The sequence below is a fragment of the Bacillus rossius genome, chromosome 12 (genome assembly GCF_032445375.1).
Source record: "Bacillus rossius redtenbacheri isolate Brsri chromosome 12, Brsri_v3, whole genome shotgun sequence".
NCBI classification, from domain to species: Eukaryota; Metazoa; Arthropoda; class Insecta; order Phasmatodea; family Bacillidae; genus Bacillus; species Bacillus rossius.
The window spans coordinates 26,664,659-26,685,583 of NC_086339.1; the positions used below are offsets into that span (position 1 = coordinate 26,664,659).

The following is a 20,925-nucleotide window of genomic DNA, read 5'->3' on the forward strand; positions in this document are numbered from 1 at the left end:
TGAAGCCGTGTTGTGGAAGTTACTAGAGGCAGAAGAGAGCGAGAGAGCAAGAGAGAGAGAGACAGAGAGACAGAGAGAGAGACAGAGAAAGACAGAGAGAGAGACAGAGAGAGAGACAGAGAGAGACAGACAGACTGACAGAGAGAGAGAGACAGACAGACAGACAGAGAGAGAGACAGAGAGAGACTGACAGAGAGAGAGACAGACAGAGAGAGAGACAGACAGACAGAGAGAGACAGAGAGAGATAGACATAGAGAGACAGAGAGAGAGACAGAGAGAGACAGAGAAAGACAGACAGAGAAAGACAGAGAGAGACAGAGAGATACAGAGAAAGACAGAACGAGACAGTCAGAGACAGAGACAGAGAGAGAGACAGACAGACAGAGAGAGAGACAGACAGACAGAGAGAGAGACAGACAGAGACAGAGAGAGAGACAGACAGACAGAGAGAGAGACAGACAGACAGAGAGAGAGAGACAGTCAGAGAGAGAGAGAGAGACAGAGAGAGAGACAGACAGAGAGACAGACAGAGAGAGAGAGACAGAGAGAGACAGAGACAGAGAGAGAGAGAAAGACAAAGACAGAGACAGAGAGAGACAGAGACAGAGACAGAGAATGACAGACAGTCAGAGACAGAGACAGAGAATGACAGAGAGACAGACAGAGAGAGACTGACAGTGCACGCGCCTCGCTACGCCCCCGGCACTCCGCCTGCAATCAGCAGAAGGGCCTTTCCCCCGCGGTGATGTCTGTGTGGCCGCAGAGAGGCTCTTGCATCTGGCACGCGCCTGGTTCTCGCTGCAGTCTGCAGTCTCTAGTCTCTGTGCTTCCCTCACATCGCCGCCCGCTGACCCGCGCCTGTCGTGTGTGTCGGCCGTCTCTCGGTTCGCGGGCGCATCCAGGGATGGCCAATTCCCCCCCCCCCCCCCCCCCGACAATATCGATACATCGGCCTTTCGATACATCGTTTGAATGATATCGATGATAGTATGTCGTCTTGAAAATATCTTGTGTTTTCTTTGTATCGGGTTATCAGTGCATAGAAACCTTTTTTTTATTACTTTATTTATTAAATATCTATTTTTTGATACAGTGAAGATTTTATAGTTTATTAACCTGAAAAAAGGTTTGGCTCTTACTATCAAAAGTATAATCCCAAGTAATTATACGAGGAGATCCACAGTACATATGAAAACCCTTTATATATCAAGCGCTTTGTAGTTGCGTTCCGAGCATAAATTGCATGGTGACTGGTGCTTCTATAGTTGCGTTACACCACCACTTATATGTATGAACCGAGAATTTCAATACATTCTTTATAACAAATTTTTTAAAATAAAAGATAGTAAAAAAATTATATATTTTTGCTCGACTAAGACACTTACAGGACACACATCGTCTGTGATTCAAAATTTTAATAATTTATATAACTTTGCTTTCACAGCTGCATTTCTGAAATACGTCTTCAAAGTGATTTGGAATTATATTTTTTTAAAAAATCCATCACTGCGGTTGAAATGGAGCCTTAAGTGCAGATCTTCAGAAAGAAAAAAACACGTGCTTCGAAAACTTTTCAAGATATAAAGGTGTATTGTTTACGATGAAAATTTAAAGTGGCCCTATTAAGTTTTCAACCTGTATTTTTTGAAAATTAATATTTTGTCATGAAGTATACTCTAAAGATAGTTTAAAGCCCTCGATGGACTAGCATTGCTATTTTTTTTTATTTAAATTTCTATGTTCTCAGCCAGATAATGTTATTGTTACCGCGCAGATTTCATAGTTGCACGACGAGAAGACTGCGCGCCAGTTCAGAGCCTTGCGCTTAGAGGCGACACCGCACTTAACCATCCCGCCTCGCCGACACATGACGCGCCTGACAAAGCATTATGTACCGTTTGCTCTCGGAGCTTCGGTTAATGTTACAGGTTCACGAGCGCGAAAGAGGTATTAGAACGAGCAACACGCTACACGCCATCGTGAGCCCTCGTGGCTTCTGACGCACCGGGGAAGTTAACACGTTTCGCGGTGTTTCCGTCGACAGCCATGCTCTTGTGCTGGGCTTCACGGCCGATGTGGTATCGGGCCTGGTACAAGCCCCAGCTTGCGCGCGCGAACTGCCGACAGGGAATAATAAATACGGACTGTTCCAAAACCGCCCGAGCTCCTGTCACCACGACTCTTCCACCCGCACGAAGAAAGTAATGGATTATCATTATAGACCTGCATGAAACTTGTGTTTTTGATGCATAACATCTTAGCTCTCGTTACATGGCATTAGTCGGGAGTCATTTCACGGATGCGACGGAAGTCGAGGAACGAAAAAGTGTAGCCACGGTGCTGCCATCTGTGGTGATGTCGCGAAAAGAGGTCATACGACAGAGGGAAACGTTATAGTATTACCTGTTTAGTGGAATTTTAAAAGATGGGAAGTGTTTTTATATAATTTCTTGTCGGTGAATCAGGCCCAAACCCGGGGGGGGGGGGGGGGGGGGGGTGGTTAGTATCTTTGTAAGTCTGTATTGCTTTTCTCGGAGCCGTTTCATTATATAGTTCAACGTTTCGCACTGCAAATCGAATGATTCTGTACTTTACGTAGCTGCTATGGCAGCAAATTCTAGCGGCGGGTGAACAAATGTAGTTGATGACACAACTTTCCGTGTATTTTGTCACGCTTGGCATTATTTTGAATAGATCTGTGTTAAATTTCATGTCCGAGTTTTGGGAGTGGTGCCCCGAGTGTTTTAGGGGCAGGTATCAGGGCTTCCTAGCCCTTTGACGTGCTGACGTGAGCGACGAGGACAGCTCCGTTTACCAGCCTGGACAGCTGGAAGAGGTTGGGTAGGCCTCCACCGGACCGCGGGTTCGCTGGGTGATTGAGGGAACCCAGTGTGATGCGGGAGACTGGGGTAGGCACTAGAAGTGATGACTCCAGAGGGCTTAGGAAGCATCCAACTTGCTGGTGAGCTGAGTAGAGTAGGGGGCCGGAGGTGGTGCATAAGCTGGGATGGGTAGCCTCAGCCTCTGTGTATAGCTAACGGCTCTAACGCCCTCCGTGGTTGCGTATGCGGCGTATCCGCATCCATGCCCATGGGGGCCCCAGCCTGGACATCCTTATAGGGTATGAAGGCTGAGTTATCAAATAGATTGGAGGAGAGATCCTCAAAACCTGTCCGAGTTTCGTGTTATAACTTCATTTGCAAAAATGAGAACACATGAATTTTGATGTTCACACGTACTGAAAGACTCGCACACGCACACTTATATTTTTTTGACGTGACGTCTAATAAATCGATGAACGCCGGCTGCACGCACGAAAAAGTATGACTCATTGTCCCGTTACGCACATTGTCCCGTTACGCACATTGTCCCGTTCCACACATTGTCCCGTTACACACATTGTCCCGTTACGCTCATTGTACGCTTGCGCCGCATCCATCTCTCTTCCACTCGATTGGAACAACCATCGATTTGACTTTTTCGAAGCACATTAAACTTGAAACACTCCCACTCGTTTCCTACTTTTCCTACCATCGTCCTATCCTTAACAGAACAACACAGATTGGAAAAATGTTAAATAGCAAACATGTATAAAAGTAATAGTTAAAATAATTTGTTCGTTAAAGTAATAAACATATGTTTGAATAAATGAGTGCAAATAAAAGTAAATTTATGAATTAAATTGTAGATTTCATTTCACTCCTTCTTTGTATCCATACAAAATAGTGATAATTCAATAAAAATTATTCAATTTTATTCATAAAAGTATGCAATCATTTCATCAATGTTTTGTTTTGTTATGACGTTGTCACGTTAAACTATCGTCCGTAAACCGACTTTACAGACAACCAATTTTTACATTAATTGATCTTATACATTGAGATGCCAGTTTGAAAAACGGAGTTTAGCGAAAATATGATAAATTTGGAAACGTTATTAAATTTAAACATTTCTTAGTAGAATTAAGTTCAGTGTGTATATATATATTATATATTATATTATAGAGAGAGAGAAAAGGGGGGTAAGGGTACACGTATGCGCCACTTTCAACAGTTGCTTGTATATTTGCAGGTCACTACCAGTAATATGTAAGTTTCTCACACATTCGATTCCGTGTGACGCATAATTTTTTGAGAGTATATATTAAACATATACGTTAACCATTTGGAATCAAAATACATTTAGTGCAGAATATTTTGAACTTCCTCTTTAACTAATGTAGCTTAATTGACATGAAAGCACAGTTCACATTGTATGAACATATGAGATATACTTTTTGAGTAAGTTGAAAGATTTTTTTTTTAATTTCTGTTAGTGGTGTACACACATTTCAAATATTATGCAGGATTTCTTTAGGTTTATGTCTATTGAATTTGCTCGTGTGTAGTGTAATTATTGACAGAATAACAAACAAATAATAAACCATGAATTGTAGTGTATTATTTACAGTAAGGATATTGCTGTAGTTAAATTACATTTTATCACAAATAAACATACATTTGAAATATTGGCGTTAAAATAGTCCTTAAAGTGTAAATATGATCATATAAAACGCTATTTAACTTTTAGAAAAAAGTTTGTTCCATTTTACCAGTTTTTTAATAAGCTTAATTAAACGAATTAAAAAATCTGAACTTCTATGAGCAACCAAACACTATCGCATTTTAGATGTTAAAATTATCCACTGTATTTTTAAATAAAACTATTTTTTTTGACCGATCAATGACTAACGTTTTGACACTGAGATGAATGCCGTAAATAAATAGACAAAACATACAATATTTGGTATGATACAAGACAAGCTAATGACAGTGACGAAAGAAAATTTGTACCAAAAATACAACAATAACAGTGGTATATTTAGGGGTGTCGCTGGAGATATTTGTTTTCAGTCAAAAAAAGTATTTCTCATCGAACATGATTGCAGCCATGTTTTGAACCTTTTTTTTTTAAAGACTAAATACCACACCAAATAACGTACTTAGGCTAAAAATTAATTTCAGCTATCATTCACTGACACCTTGAGCACAACAGTCGGTGCATACAGAGTTATTCCATACCACCCGAACTTCTTCGATCATTTATGTGAACTCAGGTGGACTTTAGCGTGACGTCTGAATGCACCTGTAGTCCGCTTTTGAAACATCTAAAATATCAATACCACACATAAACAGTCTCTCGCAAAGCTCTTTATCGGGATTCCAGTTCGTTTGTGTTAAAATATTAATCGATTTGTGCATCATATGACAAACGCCCCATTCAGACTCCCCCCTCGCTTCTTCTTATTCATTCCCAACGAGAACCTCAGATATTTAGCACCGCCGATCCAGTAGCTGCATCACCTGGCCACTGGCTCAGCGCGCTAAAGATGTTTACTAGAGTTGGGGATTGGCCCTTTAAGTGCTGTGTTTCTCGCCAGCATTTTCGAACACTCCGTGGGAACTGTTCGGGAAGCCTTTTTTTCACAGACGAGAGAGCCAAACGTCCGATCGTGCATCTTCGGGTTTTTTTTTTTTTTTGGTTCATTGTAACTCATGATAGCTAATGGTCAATTAGGTTAGGTTAGCTACATTATAAATACTTTAAAACATTGTGGACGGTTGATTTGGTTAGGATAGCTACATTAAAGGTACTGTGAAATCATGTAAACGGTTTCCTAGCCCTGGATAACTACATATTAAAAAGTTATTTGCTAAGCAACCATAAAATGATTTTACAGAATTTTTAATGTAGCTATACTTACCTAATATAACCAACCATCCACAATGTTTTAAAGTATTTATAATGTAGCTAACCTATCCTAATCGACCGCAAAATTTAATGCCACACCGGTTTATACAATGAGATAGAACGAAAAAAAAAAAGCTAGCATGAACTTCGGGTGTGGCTCTCTCGTCTGTGAAATGAAAGCTTCCCGAACTGTTAAACCTCACCAAAGGTAGAAGGGGCAGCGGTCATTTATATAATTTAAAAAAAAATAAATAAAAAAGGTTCGCAGAGGTTGTGTCTCTACGAACTCCCTCCTGCCCCCCTACATAACCCCTTTACAAGCGTGGCGGAACGTGTTAAGCCTCTACACGCCCCCATCACAGCGATGGCGAGAATGGGACTCTGCGTTACGTTCGCTACAAAACCTTCGGGATCCATAAATCTCCCTGGATTTTTCGCGTACATATTCCGCGCTCATAAATTGTCTTCTTCGCCTCCCCTCCACACCCCTACTCTGATTTTTTTTTCTCCCCCTCGTACTGTCACAGCGGACTGTGTTTTCGATGCGGATTTGCAAAAAGGGCGTCGTTGCACTCGCTTCGTTTACAATGACTGCACTACCTTTATTTTTATTTTACAGCCCGCGTATTAGAAAACAACGTCAAAACAAAGGACACCGAACAGTGCGGGAAACTTATGAAGGCAACCAAGGTTCATTTATTGTCGTTTCAAACTTATTTTAAAATATCCCCCGCCAAACACGAAAAAGTAGACGTATAGTCGTAACATTTACCAAGCAATTATGCAGTTATTTTGTGGCCGAAAAATATCCTTCAGTTATATTATGTAGTATAATTGTGTAAAAGGAAAGTGTCACCAACATATGTTCATTGAAATACCCTTGGTATCTCTTAAATGTGAATTCAACGGGGAAAGGAAAATTTGCGCAGGACATTCCAGCATCCGAAAAATTCGTTAAACAGTAAACCAATATTTATACACATATAATTAGTGTATAATAATTTTTATTAACTTTTCATTATCTTTAATTATAATGCAAGCTGATCATTATAAAAACCTTATGCAACACACCCTAATTATTGTACACGATTTTCCTCTTACACGCAGACTTTAATTTAAAGTAAGTTTACATTGCAAAAGCGTGTCGCCGATAGACGTAACAAAAATTCAGAAATGCAATAAAATAATTTTTGTAATGCTTATCAAGGTTCAGCTTCTTGAATGAAACTTGAATTTTAAAGGTCAGAACTGAAATAGTGCGACCTTTTTGGATTCAGTGCTTGGTGCTTGTGGCCTGTGAGACAAAGGTCCCTCGTTCGATAGGTTTGTGAATTAATCGCTCGTGGTAATTTTATTTCACCTGATACTGCGAATGGTATTGGCGTACCACAACGGTATCACCTCGCCAGTTTCCATACCCTCCTTCCCCCCTCGTGAGGGCTAGGATTGCGTCAGCCGTCGGTATGATCAATTACTGAGTGATTAGTGGCGTATTTGCCGTCAGAGCTTGTATTGCGCCGTTGAATTTCGTAGATTTATTTGCCCGTGGTACGAGTTTTCTAGTTGCGGTGAAGGGAAGATTGTGTTTTTTTTACCGCGTATTCGTAATTGTCATTATAAAAACACATTAATACACTGTTAGTAGTATCCTAACATATTTTCATAGTGGTACAAAAATCCCACTTAATTAGCATTTTAAATAATTTTCACTAAATGGCGATGTGGGTAATCCTAGTTATAAAATAAAGTTTAATATTAATGCTAGCAATTACCTTTTCTGTTAAGATTTTGTAGAGCAGCTATTGTTTTTTCTTCTTTATTTTTTCGTCATTTGGTGTGATTATGTAAATTTGTTGTTTTCTTACATGCAGTGTCTCCGTAGGTACCATTTTTTTTCTGTTTATCTTTTTCTATTATTTAATTTTTCCTTATTGCGTTTCCACTTGTATTTTAACATAAAATATCAAAATAAAGTAGGCAGTTGAATGTGTTTGTGATTTGGAACTGTAAAATTACCAAATAATTTTGTTTTTCAAGATATCCATTATAAAGTTTTGATATATAATCTGGGTACGCGATAAGGAATACTGTCCCTGTGAGCAATTGTTCCATGTACAGTGTCTAATTGTATTTTAATTTTTAATATTAAAATAAAGCAACAGTTAAATATATTTGTGACGCGAAACTGTAACATAAACAAAATTAATTTGATTTAAAAAATATTAATTATTTAATTTTTATATAAACTGTATACGCAAAAAGGAATATTTCGGTCAACAATGCAGTCGCCATAATTTAGGCTACAGTTTCTTACTGGGAGACTCGGTGGTTATCTGGACTCCAAACACTTTCACCTGAAAAGTGAGAGTTTTCCTGATTGGTTGCAGTTGTTGGCCAGTCAGAGATTTTTTTCCTTCTGGTTGGTTGGATGGTTTGGCGGATCGGAAATGGGTCTCCTTGATTGGTTGGGGTTCCTGGCTAATCAATAAGCGACTTCGATTCTTCTGGTTGGCTGGACTATCTGACCAGTCAGACGCGGTCTGTCTTTTGCCGAATAGAGCCTGGTTTCGAGGGTTTGCTTCAAATGTGTAGCCATCGTCCCTGTGTTATGTTTGATAGGTGTTTAAATATTGATATTGTTTCTTTGGTTTATCGTTTCCTGTATTGAATGATGTCAGCCGTGTTGTTGAATTGGTGAAATTCAATTTTTTTTAACTTATTGTAAGTTTTCATGTGTTTCCTAGTCACGAATGTGTTCAATAATCCTGTTTGTGATTAGACTGAATATAATTGTATGGTTAATACTCTATGGCACATTTGAAGTTCTTAATTTTATTTTTTTTGGCATAACTTAGCCCTGTGGAATATTTCTGTAAATATTTACACTCTTCCTCTATTGTAATGGTTTGTATGTCACAAATGTATTTCATGAGTTTAAAAGTGTCACGCAAGTATTCTTAATTATGATCACCTGAGCGAAATTTCAAAGCTAGAAAAATAAAAAATAAAATAGTTAAGTAAATATTGGGTTATAAAATTCGTGACCCAACAACGTCTGCAAGGAAACTCTGGGAATAATTTTCAGGAATATATTTTAATTAAAATAATGACAATATATAATTAAAAACTAACTTGGCGTTTTGAGTCCCAGCCTTATTTATGATATTGCCAATATAAGTTTGGTTACAAGCACCGTAAAGGAAGGGTTTTTTTTGGGGGTCGGCACCGTATAGCTGTTGCTGATTATAAAAAAAGAAACAATTTTCGTGTTTTATATTTGCAGTGGCGGTCCTATGGGAGAGGCGGTGTTCACCATCAGCCCCCCCCCCCCCCTTATTTTTTTCAACAAATATAATCCTATAGGTAATAAAAAACTAGAGCGATGTTAAAAATAATATACTCCAGAACTTACGTGAGCTTTGAGGTAAAAAAAAAGTGTAATTCTATATTTGAATGCTATTTTACCGCCAATATAAATTTGAGGGTGGTTTTAACATTTATGTACCCCGAGGGCATACAAAATTAAGTCCGATTTCGTGAAAAATGAACTTTCCACCGTAAAATTGACCACGGTCTAACGTTCTCTGCAGTGGCATACAATACTAAACTCTACGATATGTTGAAAATTCACATATTTGTGGGGGGGGGGGGGGGAAAGTTGGTCATATAAGTGAGGTACTACTTAGAATTCTTTAAAACTGCTCTCTGCCTCCGAGGTACAAATTTATATTATCTTCTCGAATGTGTCTGCTGGGGGCGTGTCTAGCATGGTGGTGTGTGGCGGATGTGGCGATCGCAGACGTTGACCGGTATTGCCACGTGGTATCGGGCCAGGGGGTGGTGAAGTTCTGCGTGATTACATGCTAACTGCGTGAAGCTTTTTTTTCTTCCTTCAGTTAATTGCTGCGCCGTATTGGTGGTATGGGTGCCTCCCATTTCAGGTCAAGATTTCATATTTACAATAATTTAAGATAAACTTGAAGACTTTTTCAATTATTGAACTTTACCAAAATAAAAAAATATATACAGCACATAACTGTTTGCACGATTAGCTGTCAAAGTTACATTTTTAACGTTATTGGGTTGTACAAATAAGGAGAATTAAATTTATTGCTGAACTGAAACTTTTTAGCTTTAACTGCAATACCACTGGCTACTTCAAGAAATGGTTTGAATTTCTTTCAGAAAATATTAACTAATTTTTACCTGGCATTTCAAAATTCTAAAATTTGTGACGATTTTGACAGCCAAGAAACATGAAATGAGTTTTTGTGATATAAATGCAAACCATATCATGAAGTAGCCAGCGGCATTACAGTTAAGCATTAAAAGTTTCAGTTCCGCAATAAATTAAATTCTCCTTATTTATACAACCCAAAAACGTTAAAAATGTAACTTTGGCAGCTAGTTATGCAAAACATATGCGCTATTAATTTATTTTTTTCATTTCGTGAAAGTTAAACAATTGAAATGTATAAAAGTTGATAAGTGATTAATATAAATATAAAATCATGACCTGAAATGGGAGGCACCCCCTTAACGCACACAAAATTGGCTGAAGTGTAGTAGTGTTTGCAGCGTGGAAACAGGTGTTATGAGAGTGGCTGTCGTTGACATACAGACCCGGCCGGGTGGTGTGTTGTTCCTGGCGTGTGCCACAGTAGGTGCCGGCTCCTGGCAGTGTGGCGGTGGTGTGTTGTTGCTCGCAGGCGGGCGCATCGACCACGCGCACCACTACAACAACGCGTACCGCGCGCTGGACGAGACCCTGGCGCTGGAGGCGGCGCTGCTGGCGGCGCTGTCCATGGTGAACCCGGCCGAGACGCTGGTCGTGCTCACCGCCGACCACTCGCACGTCATGACCATGGGCGGCCTGGCCACGCCGCGCGGCAACCCCATCCTGGGTGAGCCGCGCATCGCCACACTACACACTGCATAGCATTGTCCGAGTTGCGTGATTCCAAGTCATCACGGTTCTAAGTCACGTGTTTCTAAGTCATCACGGTTCTAAGTTACGTGTTTCTACGTTATAACAGTTCTAAGTTGTGTGTTTCTAAGTCATCGCGGTTCTAAGATATCACATTTCTAAGTTGAGTGTGTCTAAGTTATCACGGTTCTAAGTTGTGTGTTTCTAAGTTATCACGGTTCTAAGTTGTGTGTTCCTAAGTTATCACGGTTCTAAGATGTGTGTTTCTAAGTTATAGCAGTTAAAAGTTGAGTGTTTCTAAGTTATGATAGTTCTAAGTATGATTTTCTAGGTTTTGTGTTTCCACGTTATGTGTTTTCTAAGCTGTGATCGTTCTAATGAAAGTTCTAAATAATCTGCATTTTTTGACGTGACGTCTAATAAATCGATGAACGCCGGCTGCACGCACGAAAAAGTGTCCCACTACGGATGTGTTCTGTTTGCTCATTGTACGCATGCGTGGCATCTCTCTTCATGCTCATTGTACGCATGCGTGGCATCTCTCTTCCACTTGATTGGAACAACCATCGATTTGACTTTTCAATCATATTTTTGTCGTTTGAATTATTAATATTATGTAATTTAACGATCGTCCACCGATTTTCAGCACAATCGGTACGGTTATTTAAAAGTAATGTTGAAAATTCAAATATGTTTTGAACCAACAATGGCGTTTTACAGTTACACATAGTAATTCAAATTACACCCGGGATCTTTTGCACAATTTTTTAAAAAATATTGTAACACATTATAAATAAATTTGGTGTATTTGGGATGCGTATTTGTTATAAAATCGTGTTAATATTATACCCCTACCGTGAACAAAGTTTTTATAAATATATATATATATATATATATAACATTTGAAACTACATTACCTTAGTATGGCCTCGTGGGCGTGTGGTTAGCGTACCTAACTCTTGAACTAAAGGTTTTTAAGATTTTTTCCTTAAGTGAAACAATTGTAACTGTAAATAATCTGAGTGTATATGTAACTTAAATGAAAAATATGTAATTTCCTGGCAAAAGATCACTGAGTGCTGGTATGTCAACTCAACTGTATTTGTAAATAACTTGAAAAGACAAAATAAAAGAGACTTTGAAATTGAATTGAACTAAAGGTTGTCGGTTCTAATCCCAGCAGCTGCAAATTTTTTTTTTTTTTTTGTAGTTGTAAAAATAAATATGGCGAACGAAACATTTCAAAAGTAATAAATATATTTGAATTAATGAATGCAAATAAAAGTAAATTTATTAATTCAATTGCACATTTCATTTCACTCCTTTGTATCCATACAAAATAGTGATAATTCAATCAAAATGATTCAATTTTATTCATAAAAGTATGCACAGGTAGATTTTATCATTCAAAAGATTGAAAAATTAAAAAAAAATTCTTCCTCAAAGAATAGGTATAATATTTTTAATGTCTAAATGGTTTGGTTGCAAAAACCTATTACGGCTCAGTCTCAGGCCGAATATATTTCCTTTTCTTCTGAATCAATCATTTCATCAATGTTTTGTTATGACGTTGTCACGTTAAACTATCGTCCGTAAAACGACTTTACAGACAACCAATTTTTTTTCGAGAATTTCAAGTAATGACTGTTATAATTCGTGCGTTTGTAAGTTGTGTGTGTGAGTGTGGATCTCTATTTGTAACTCGGGCGTTTTGATGTGTAAACATCTTAGCTCTCGTAATGCGGCAGTTGGTGGTAGTGATTCCGTGAATGAAACGGAAATGTGTAACCACGGTGCTGCCATCCGTGGCGGATGGCGCGAGCTAATGTTCAAAAAGCCAAAGGGAAACTGTAAAGGGTTTTTGACGTGACGTCTAATAAATCAATGAACGCATACTGCACGCACGAAAAAGTGTCCCGTTACGCACATTGTTCCGTTACGCTGTGTCCCGTTACGCTGTGTCCCGTTACGCTGTGTCCCGTTACGCTCATTGTTCCGTTACGCTGTCGGCGAGTGCAATAATAATAGGTTATGTTACAATTGACTAAAAAGTTATGGTGATTCATATAATTGATGATAGAGATTTGATTACAAATTATTTATATGAAAACTTGTTCATAATTATATTTAAACTTTATAGCTAAACGCCAGTTTTTAAAATTAGTTACAAGTCATCTACACGTGAACTGTTTCGTCGACTGTTCATAAAGTGAAGTGAAAAGTTAATGTGGTTTTCATTGCTTATTACAACAACAATTTCGGCAATAAAGATTCATTATTCTTGCATTTTAAAAGTTTGATTACTAGTATAATTTCAAGTATTTATTCTTTTATTATTAAAATAAAAATTATTCAATTTTATTCATAAAAGTACCATGCAATCATTTCATCAATGTTTTGTTATGACGTCACGTTAAACTATCGTCCGTCAACCGACTTTACAGACAACCAATTTTTGTTTCAAGTTGCTTTCGCTTTTATCGGTGACGTTTCATTTATTTATAGTCTAAACTTTTGTTCTGCAAATCGAATGATTATAGGTCGCTGTAGCTGCTCCGGCAGCGAATTCTAGCTGCGTTTTGCGGAAACTGCGTGCGAACCGCGTCAAGAAATGTAGTTTTAAAAAATTGTGTATATTTTTATGACGCTGGCATTAAAGTGGATATTTTCGATATTGTTTGTACTTTAAAAGAGTGGACGGTTGGTTAAGTTAGGTTAGTTACGTTGAAAACACTGTGGATAAGAATTGCAAGTTCAAAATGTAACTAACGTAACATAATAAATTGCACTTATTATAACCATCTGTTTACAAGATGTCACACAATTTTTATCACAGCTACCCTTAAAACCCGTACAAACTATTTTAAAACATGTTTAATGTAGCCTCACAATTATAGATGTAACATCTCCGTCTATGAAAGACGAACTTGGACATCTTTCCCGAACGACCGGTGAACGGTAAATTTCGGAAACTGTTCGGGCACCCGAGTTACACGAACGTAAAAATATTCAGGCGCGTCGGAAAGTCTATGTGGTTCTTAGGCTTGCCGTTCGTGTATACGTCTCACGCGCCTTGTCTTTCCGGGCCATTGATCTGCGACATGGCAGCGTGCTTCTCTTCGAGTGTGCATATCGGGAAGCCTTCATTTCACAGACGAGAGAGCCACACCCGAAGTTCCCCGAAGTTCATGCTAGGAAACCGAGTTACAATGAACAAAAAAAAAACCGAAGATGCACGATCGGGAGTTTGGCTCTCTCGTCTGTGAAAAGAAGGCTTCCCGTGCATATCTACAGAAGAGATCCTGCAGACTGGAAAAAATGTGTAGAACAGGGAACACTCAGTCAAATTTAAAAAAAAAAAGTGTCTTCAAAATTCTGAAAACTCATGGAAATTTACCATATCTATGAACAAAATATCATCAATAATTTTTCAATCTCTGTGGTATCTTTATGTATTAAACTAAATTGTATTTCATCGTAAGTTAATAATAATCTGATTAACTAAACATAACATCGATATAAATAACTGATTTTTATTCAAACATCTTCTTAACAAAATTCTTAACACTGACTGACATGCATCGCATAGCAAAAACCGATGGGTCTATAACCATTAAATGTTGCTTAGTAGTTAATTATACAATGAAGGTGAACATTAAGAAAAGATTAATTAAGTGAAATCTCATTGGGCACACGGCTAGTAAAATGTCTGTACATATAGTCGTATTCTTTTCAGATTGGTACAGTTAGTTTGGTTAAGTAGTTTGGTGAAAACAATAACAGTGCAAACTTTAGTTATAAATTATTGTGCAAGACAGATGTTTTTATTTTTGTTGAAATGTGTTTTGATAGTAATTTTCATTCAAATGCATATGTTATCTTACCAATTAACCAATGATACCGGGAATGAAAATATCTAGAGGAAAGGGAAATCAGGGAAATATCAGGGAAGCTGAAGCAAATGTGTGGAAACTGTGCGAATTTAAGGGCTATTTCTAAAAAAAAAATCATTACGACAATTCCTTTGCATTGGTTGTTTGGTCGCATGATTCGCCTACATATATTAACTGAACTACATTTTACCGCAGTTATATATAATAGATAGTAAATAGTGGCAAATATTTCGAAAACAATAAAAATGCAACAAATATATGCTGATAACATTAAAGTATAGACTTACAATTAATAGTAATGCCCAGAAAATGAATGTGCTAACATGGTCTTAAGGGGATTGGTGCAGGACAAAAAACAGTCATTCGTCAGAATTTGTTGGAAATGAGCTTAAGTATTTCATAAATGCTTGTTTATTACTACTGTAAGGCCAGCCAGCACGTATATAAGCTAGCGGGTGAGATTTGGCAAGTTAGTGGCGAGAGAGCTTCTGTGAGGGGAGGTTGTCGAATGTTGCAGCTCTGAGGCCTGCCATCTAGCGGGAATCTTTCGAAGGTCTTCCACAATATCGCCTTTCTCTCTCTCTCTCTCTCTCTCTCTCCAACACGGAAGGAAAGCGAACCGCGATAACCAGCTTTTATCTTCGCTTCCCATCTCGCCCTATCCTTCATTCTCGGATCAGGTAGCCGCCCTTCCCCGTGTAGACTTTCGTTTTACTCCAGATTTTTGTACTCTGGTAGAGTTGACTGTGCTTAATAACATACCGAAAGTTTACCGCTGTAGACCTTGTGCGTTATAACCGAAAATTTGCATTTAAGTCCTAGGTGACAGCAAATTAAAAACATTAAAATGCTACCCATTTATACAGTTTTTAATTTTGACTGTCCGTAAACTTACCAAAATAATCGAGAAACTGTAATTCACCCATTAATGTAAGAAAAAATTAAATTTTTAATATTTAAGATATGATATAAAGAGATTAATTCACGACATATTTTTTAAATCTTTGCCACCCAGATAAAAATACGATTTACACCGATTTGAAGAGCCCAATGCGATAAAATGTCTAAATAAATGTTTATAATTATACTTTTAGCTTTAAGATAGTATATTTATAAAGAGTCTAGCATAATTAGTTGCCTCATTAAAGCTGCCCGAGCGTTGCAGTGTACTGCGGCCGTACTGATCTTTCACGGTCGGCGTGCTTTGAAACACGCTGCGTACTGCGACACTCAATAAACTTGGTCTTATTTAAGGATTACTTAAAATATATTTAATGCATATGATAGGGTGTATTCATGTTACATCTATTGAGATATACATATTCTTTTTTCTTATATGAATGATTTTTGATACAATAAAATTAACAATAGCTAAACAATTTCTGCTTGGAACTTGTAAATAAAAATTCTAGAGGACCTCTAGTTTTATATATGTGTGTTCGTATTTTGTTACAAAAATTTTATTATTAAAAATTATTTTAATACCAAAAATATAATTATTTTTTATTTCTAATACATTATATTATTTTAGATCAGAACTATGCAAAATTTTAATGTGGCCTATATTATAAAAAATATATATTTAATTGTATAAAATTAGTTTACTACATAACAATTGAAAAAAACGATACACCGTAAATTTACTTATTGAGTTTTGTCACTTTTATAACATAATTCGTATGATAATATTATTTTTTCCAGAAAATAAATAAAACATAAGTTGTGTTGTAAAATGTATTGATAGAATTACATATTTAGTATTTTTTTTTCTAAGTTAATTTATTGGAGTGCTGCGCCTAGCTGACTTCGTTAAATTGCTAGTGGCAAAGAGCGGTGGTGGATGTTTTTGCAAGAGTTTGACCGTATTTTATGACCCTAGCTGTGAGAGGGTGTTTGTCCCAGAAATCTTAACGGTCAAGGAAAATAGCCTTTCTCTGTAGTCACGCACAGGTCTGCTACTCGCGCAATATCGTCAGTTTATCACAACTTTCTGGGAAGTTCTATTGTTGTTATTTATTTATAATTTAGACATTAAAGAGTCGATCATACTAACATTTTTACCTAAGCAAATCGCATCCTGGAAGATTTTGATCTACGTTTGCAGCAAAAATCACTTGTAGTTAGGAAACTTTTATTATTTCAGAGTAAAATTCAGTCTGGAATTACCATACCTTCCTGGCAGTTTAGAACAGGCAACATTAAAGATGTAAACCAGTCTTCAAAAGCATGCCCATCAAACCAACCAGATTTAGTTCTATTGTATCGAGTACCCGAGGGTCCGTTTTCAGTCCAAGTTGTCCAAATCTTCTCCGTCTTATAGTTTACATAAGGTGGTGCTACATCCCCTGCTGCATTTCCACAAACAATTATAGATGTGCACGCTTTAGACAAATTTTGTATCCTCTCAGGCAGGAGCGCAACAATAGGGGGAGGCAAGGGTATTTTGCCCCCCTCTGAAACCTTGAAGTGGGGGCAAACGGGGGCAAAGAAAGTGCTGTGTAATCAATTTTTAGATAATAAAACTGCTTAAATAGCACCATTTTCCACCTTGAAATACAAATTTTCCCGGGGGAGGACCCCTGGACCCCCCGCTTCAATACGGGGGATTGATGATTCTTTATAAAAAGTTATATTGCCCCCTCCTTTGGAAATTTAATTGTTGCACCCCTGCTCTCAGGGTACTTAATTCCCCTCTTCGTGATGATATTTCTGGTTCCAGAATTGTCTACAAGATTTGTTTCGTCGTAATTCCAAATATTCACTTTTGGAATTCCTATCAGCTCCTTTTACAAATTATCAAAAAACTTATTCACAACCTTTTCTTCTGTTGTTGCTCTAGCGTAAAAAATTTATTTGCTGTTCTCTGAGTTAATATTGCTTTGTGCCGTCGCATGAACCCTTCCGCCCAATCATTTCCTGGTAAATTGTTTTAAAAACGTAGCTCCTTTCTTCCACAGCGGTCCAGGTAGGACTTGACAACACATCGAAGGTCAAACATATCCACAGGAAATCCATAGTTAGACACGGCTACAATGTGACTTACAAATTGCAACTACTCTTCATTTGTGAAAACAGGAGCTCGGTCGACAGCTTTAAAATGCTTTTCCTGGTTTTTTAGGTGCAAAGTGTTTTTTGGAATACCATATTTTGTTGAAGCTTTGCGAATCGACAATGTTTTGTTCCGTACAGCTTGCAAGGCTTCATTCAAGTTTTCCTCTGTGTAATTTTTATATGGCCGTGTACCAAGAGCACGTTCGGGATTTATTGGCATGGTTGGTCGCTTTATTCTGAAAAATATGAAGAAAAAATGCAGTAAAACATATTACGCCAACTTTGGGGCAACTTTGGGACAGTTCCAAAGCTACCCCACCAAGTGATGAAAATTTACTATTTTGAGGTTATAAAATAAAATGCAAGTATCAAAAACATTAGCATCACATTAAATGGATGTCAAGGCTTGTACTTCTTCAAATACATACCTGTCTTTCGTGAAGTATTTGCCGTTTTTAAAGTGCGTACGAAAGTTTACACAAAAACAAAAATATTAACAACATGTGGTTGAAAACATATCCACTGCCTCTATCCCACCAGTGCAACTACAGCTTCAAATAAATGCCATGAGATAGTAGCACATACCAGCGAATATAGAAGCGGTGATTGCTTACCACTTCTAAATACATTGCCTTGACAGGAAATCCTAAAGCCAGAACTTACTCACTGTCCCAAATTTACACCCCTAGTCCCAAAGTTACCCCGGTTTACGGTACTGATTTTCGAGTTGTGTTGAGGTTTCACATGCCACTTCGTGTACACCTGCTCTGGTAACAATGACTCATCACAACCGGTGCCGTCTGTACGAGCGTCTTCACAAGTTATCCTGAAATATGTTCTTAAATATTAATTCAAGTGAATTCTTAAAATCCTACACAACTTATTTTAAGTGTCGTAAATGAATCGTTATATTTTGTAAATCCATAATAATATAGGAGCCAGCATGGCGCGAAGCGATGGACGCGATACGAATAATATTTTTTTTTACCAACCACTACATCAGTAAATATTTGTGGTTTCCATTCGCTATGAATTCAAACATGTAACATTTGTACTGCTTCTTCAATTCGGCTACAGTTAAATGGGAGGATCTGAATCACTGAAAACTCCTCAACAAAATCAACGATGAATCACAGGCATTACAACAAACAGTTGTCACAAGTCAAGTAGCCAATGAGCAGGTGACATTTTTCGAGTCCGTAGAGCATTGTTGAGACTATCGTACAGGTCATTGGCAACGCGCCCTTACGCGCATGGTTAATACCCGCATGAGTAGAGTGTAAAGGCGTAAGCATGAGACACATCTAGGTCCTCATCTAACCACGCACACTTAGATTTAACTCAGGATAGGGTGAAAAATGTTTACTAATTTTGCAGTCCTAACAGTCACCAACGAAACGCCAGCAAAATAAATAAATAAAGCCACGAATATTGTTCGTGAATGAAGACAAAGCTGATACTTTGGAAACGTTACCAGCAGATATTAAATTATGTTTAACTATTATTTACGTAGCTTACTTCTTAAAACTGCATTCATGTAAACTGATTTTGTGTGAGACTATGTTGAGTGTTTTCTGCTACACTTATTTTTCTGAAAAAAAGTCTATTGTGGCTTAATAAACTTTTTAACATTGATGCCTGTCATAAAAAAAATTCAAACGTAATTATACGGATACATGTTGAGTATAGTTTATGAATGGTTCACGCATGCTGAAAAAAAAAAAGCATGTTTACAATTTCACACATCTTATTGTTGTCGCATCGCGTCCATCGCGTTGTACATACGCAACTCTGAAAAATAAATGTATGTTAAAAAAGCTATAATAAAATAATCTCTTATCTTTCTTTATTCTTTTTTCTAAGCGCTCTAATGGCTTTCGATAGTTTTGTTCTTTTGTGTACTCTGCTTGGTGGAGGTTTCTTCGGCATTTTATTCCTGAATAAATCTCACGCTTACAACAAAAAACATCTCGCTAAATCACTGTGCTAAATAATAACAGGGAATAACCATTCAATTATACGCCGAGATAGACCAAACACGTTCTCTTATCTACTGAAAATGAATACGTTGACCTTCATATCAGTTTCGCGCGAAATCCCGTCTCCCCTTCGTAAACAGCAGACAGCTGTGGCTGGGTGGGAACGAGAGAAAACACTGGCTGCAAACAGTTGGGGAAACTGTCGCAAGGTGTCACTACTGTCCAGCGCGCTCCATAATTTCTCGTATCCGAGCTTGCACGCTGCTCAAATTTCTACAGCTACATTTTTACTTTAGGTCCGACTGCAATAAGCTTAAGACTAAAATAAAGTCAATCATTCAGCCGACAGATATGTTGGCGTTTGAATTACAAATGAAAACGCGAATGTTATTAAATTCGCAAATGAATATCACGCAATTTCGTAGCAGCTCATTTATTAAAATTAAAATTGTAAATACGTTAAATTAATAATGATTACAGATAAAATAATGGTCACAGTCATATCTCCCGTGTCTGAAAATTTATCTGCGAAAGTTTTACCACTGAATTCTTTATAGTTTATTAATAAAGCTTGAATTTAAAAAATTCCCGAAAATCAGCAATAACTTAATTAAAATAAAAAATAAATAAATAAATTTTACACCAGAATGGTTCAAATCTTCTCTAGCAGCTGAATCATCAACAAATATATTGTTTTTTTAAATACGATGCTGGTGCACCAATCCCCTTAACGAACCTTTCAAACAAAATTCTTTGGATACAGAACATTAATGGTCTCACTGCAAAAAGAAACGTTGAAAAATACTTAAGTAATTTTTTATTCATATTATCTGAACGCAATTTTGTGAAATTTTGATAATAGCTTAGTCACGTTGTGCAGCATTATATTTTTTAATTACATAAAATACCTAGTTTCCATACTAAATACGTAGTTTCAGCACATAATTTTCTTTTCATACTTTTCGTGACAATTTCATTTTATGTCGCTCGTTTGAAATTATTGGGGTATTTTTTTTTTAATTTTAATTACATTTTGGTTTTAGTTTTAAACGTTAATATTTACTTTTGATTTTATTAACGATTTGATTAGTCATACACGTATTACTTCCCTTAGGCATAACTTTTTTTTTCACGTCGGGAAAAAAAAATTACGTTTCACGTCGTAGCTTGGAGATCGAAATATGTGACAACGTAAATATTTGGCGGATGTTTGGGATGAAAGTTATTTTAACGTGCGCGTAGTTGAGTTCAGAAAGTGCAGCGTTGTGGAACGACGTCCGGAAGCGATCCGGTGGTCGAGTCGGGCGGCGGCACGAACGCAAATGTGTTCCTCCTCTCTCTCTC

At 37.4% G+C, this 20,925-nt stretch overlaps 1 protein-coding gene across 1 annotated transcript in view; it reads left to right on the forward strand.

Annotated features, from left to right (window-relative positions):
• Positions 1-20,925, forward strand: part of LOC134537276 (alkaline phosphatase, tissue-nonspecific isozyme-like) — a 440,124-nt gene that overhangs the window by 399,707 nt on the left and 19,492 nt on the right. The window contains exon 8 of the mRNA XM_063377549.1: positions 10,441-10,635. Coding sequence (XP_063233619.1) covers positions 10,441-10,635 — 195 coding nt within the window. The remainder of the gene's footprint in view (positions 1-10,440; positions 10,636-20,925) is intronic.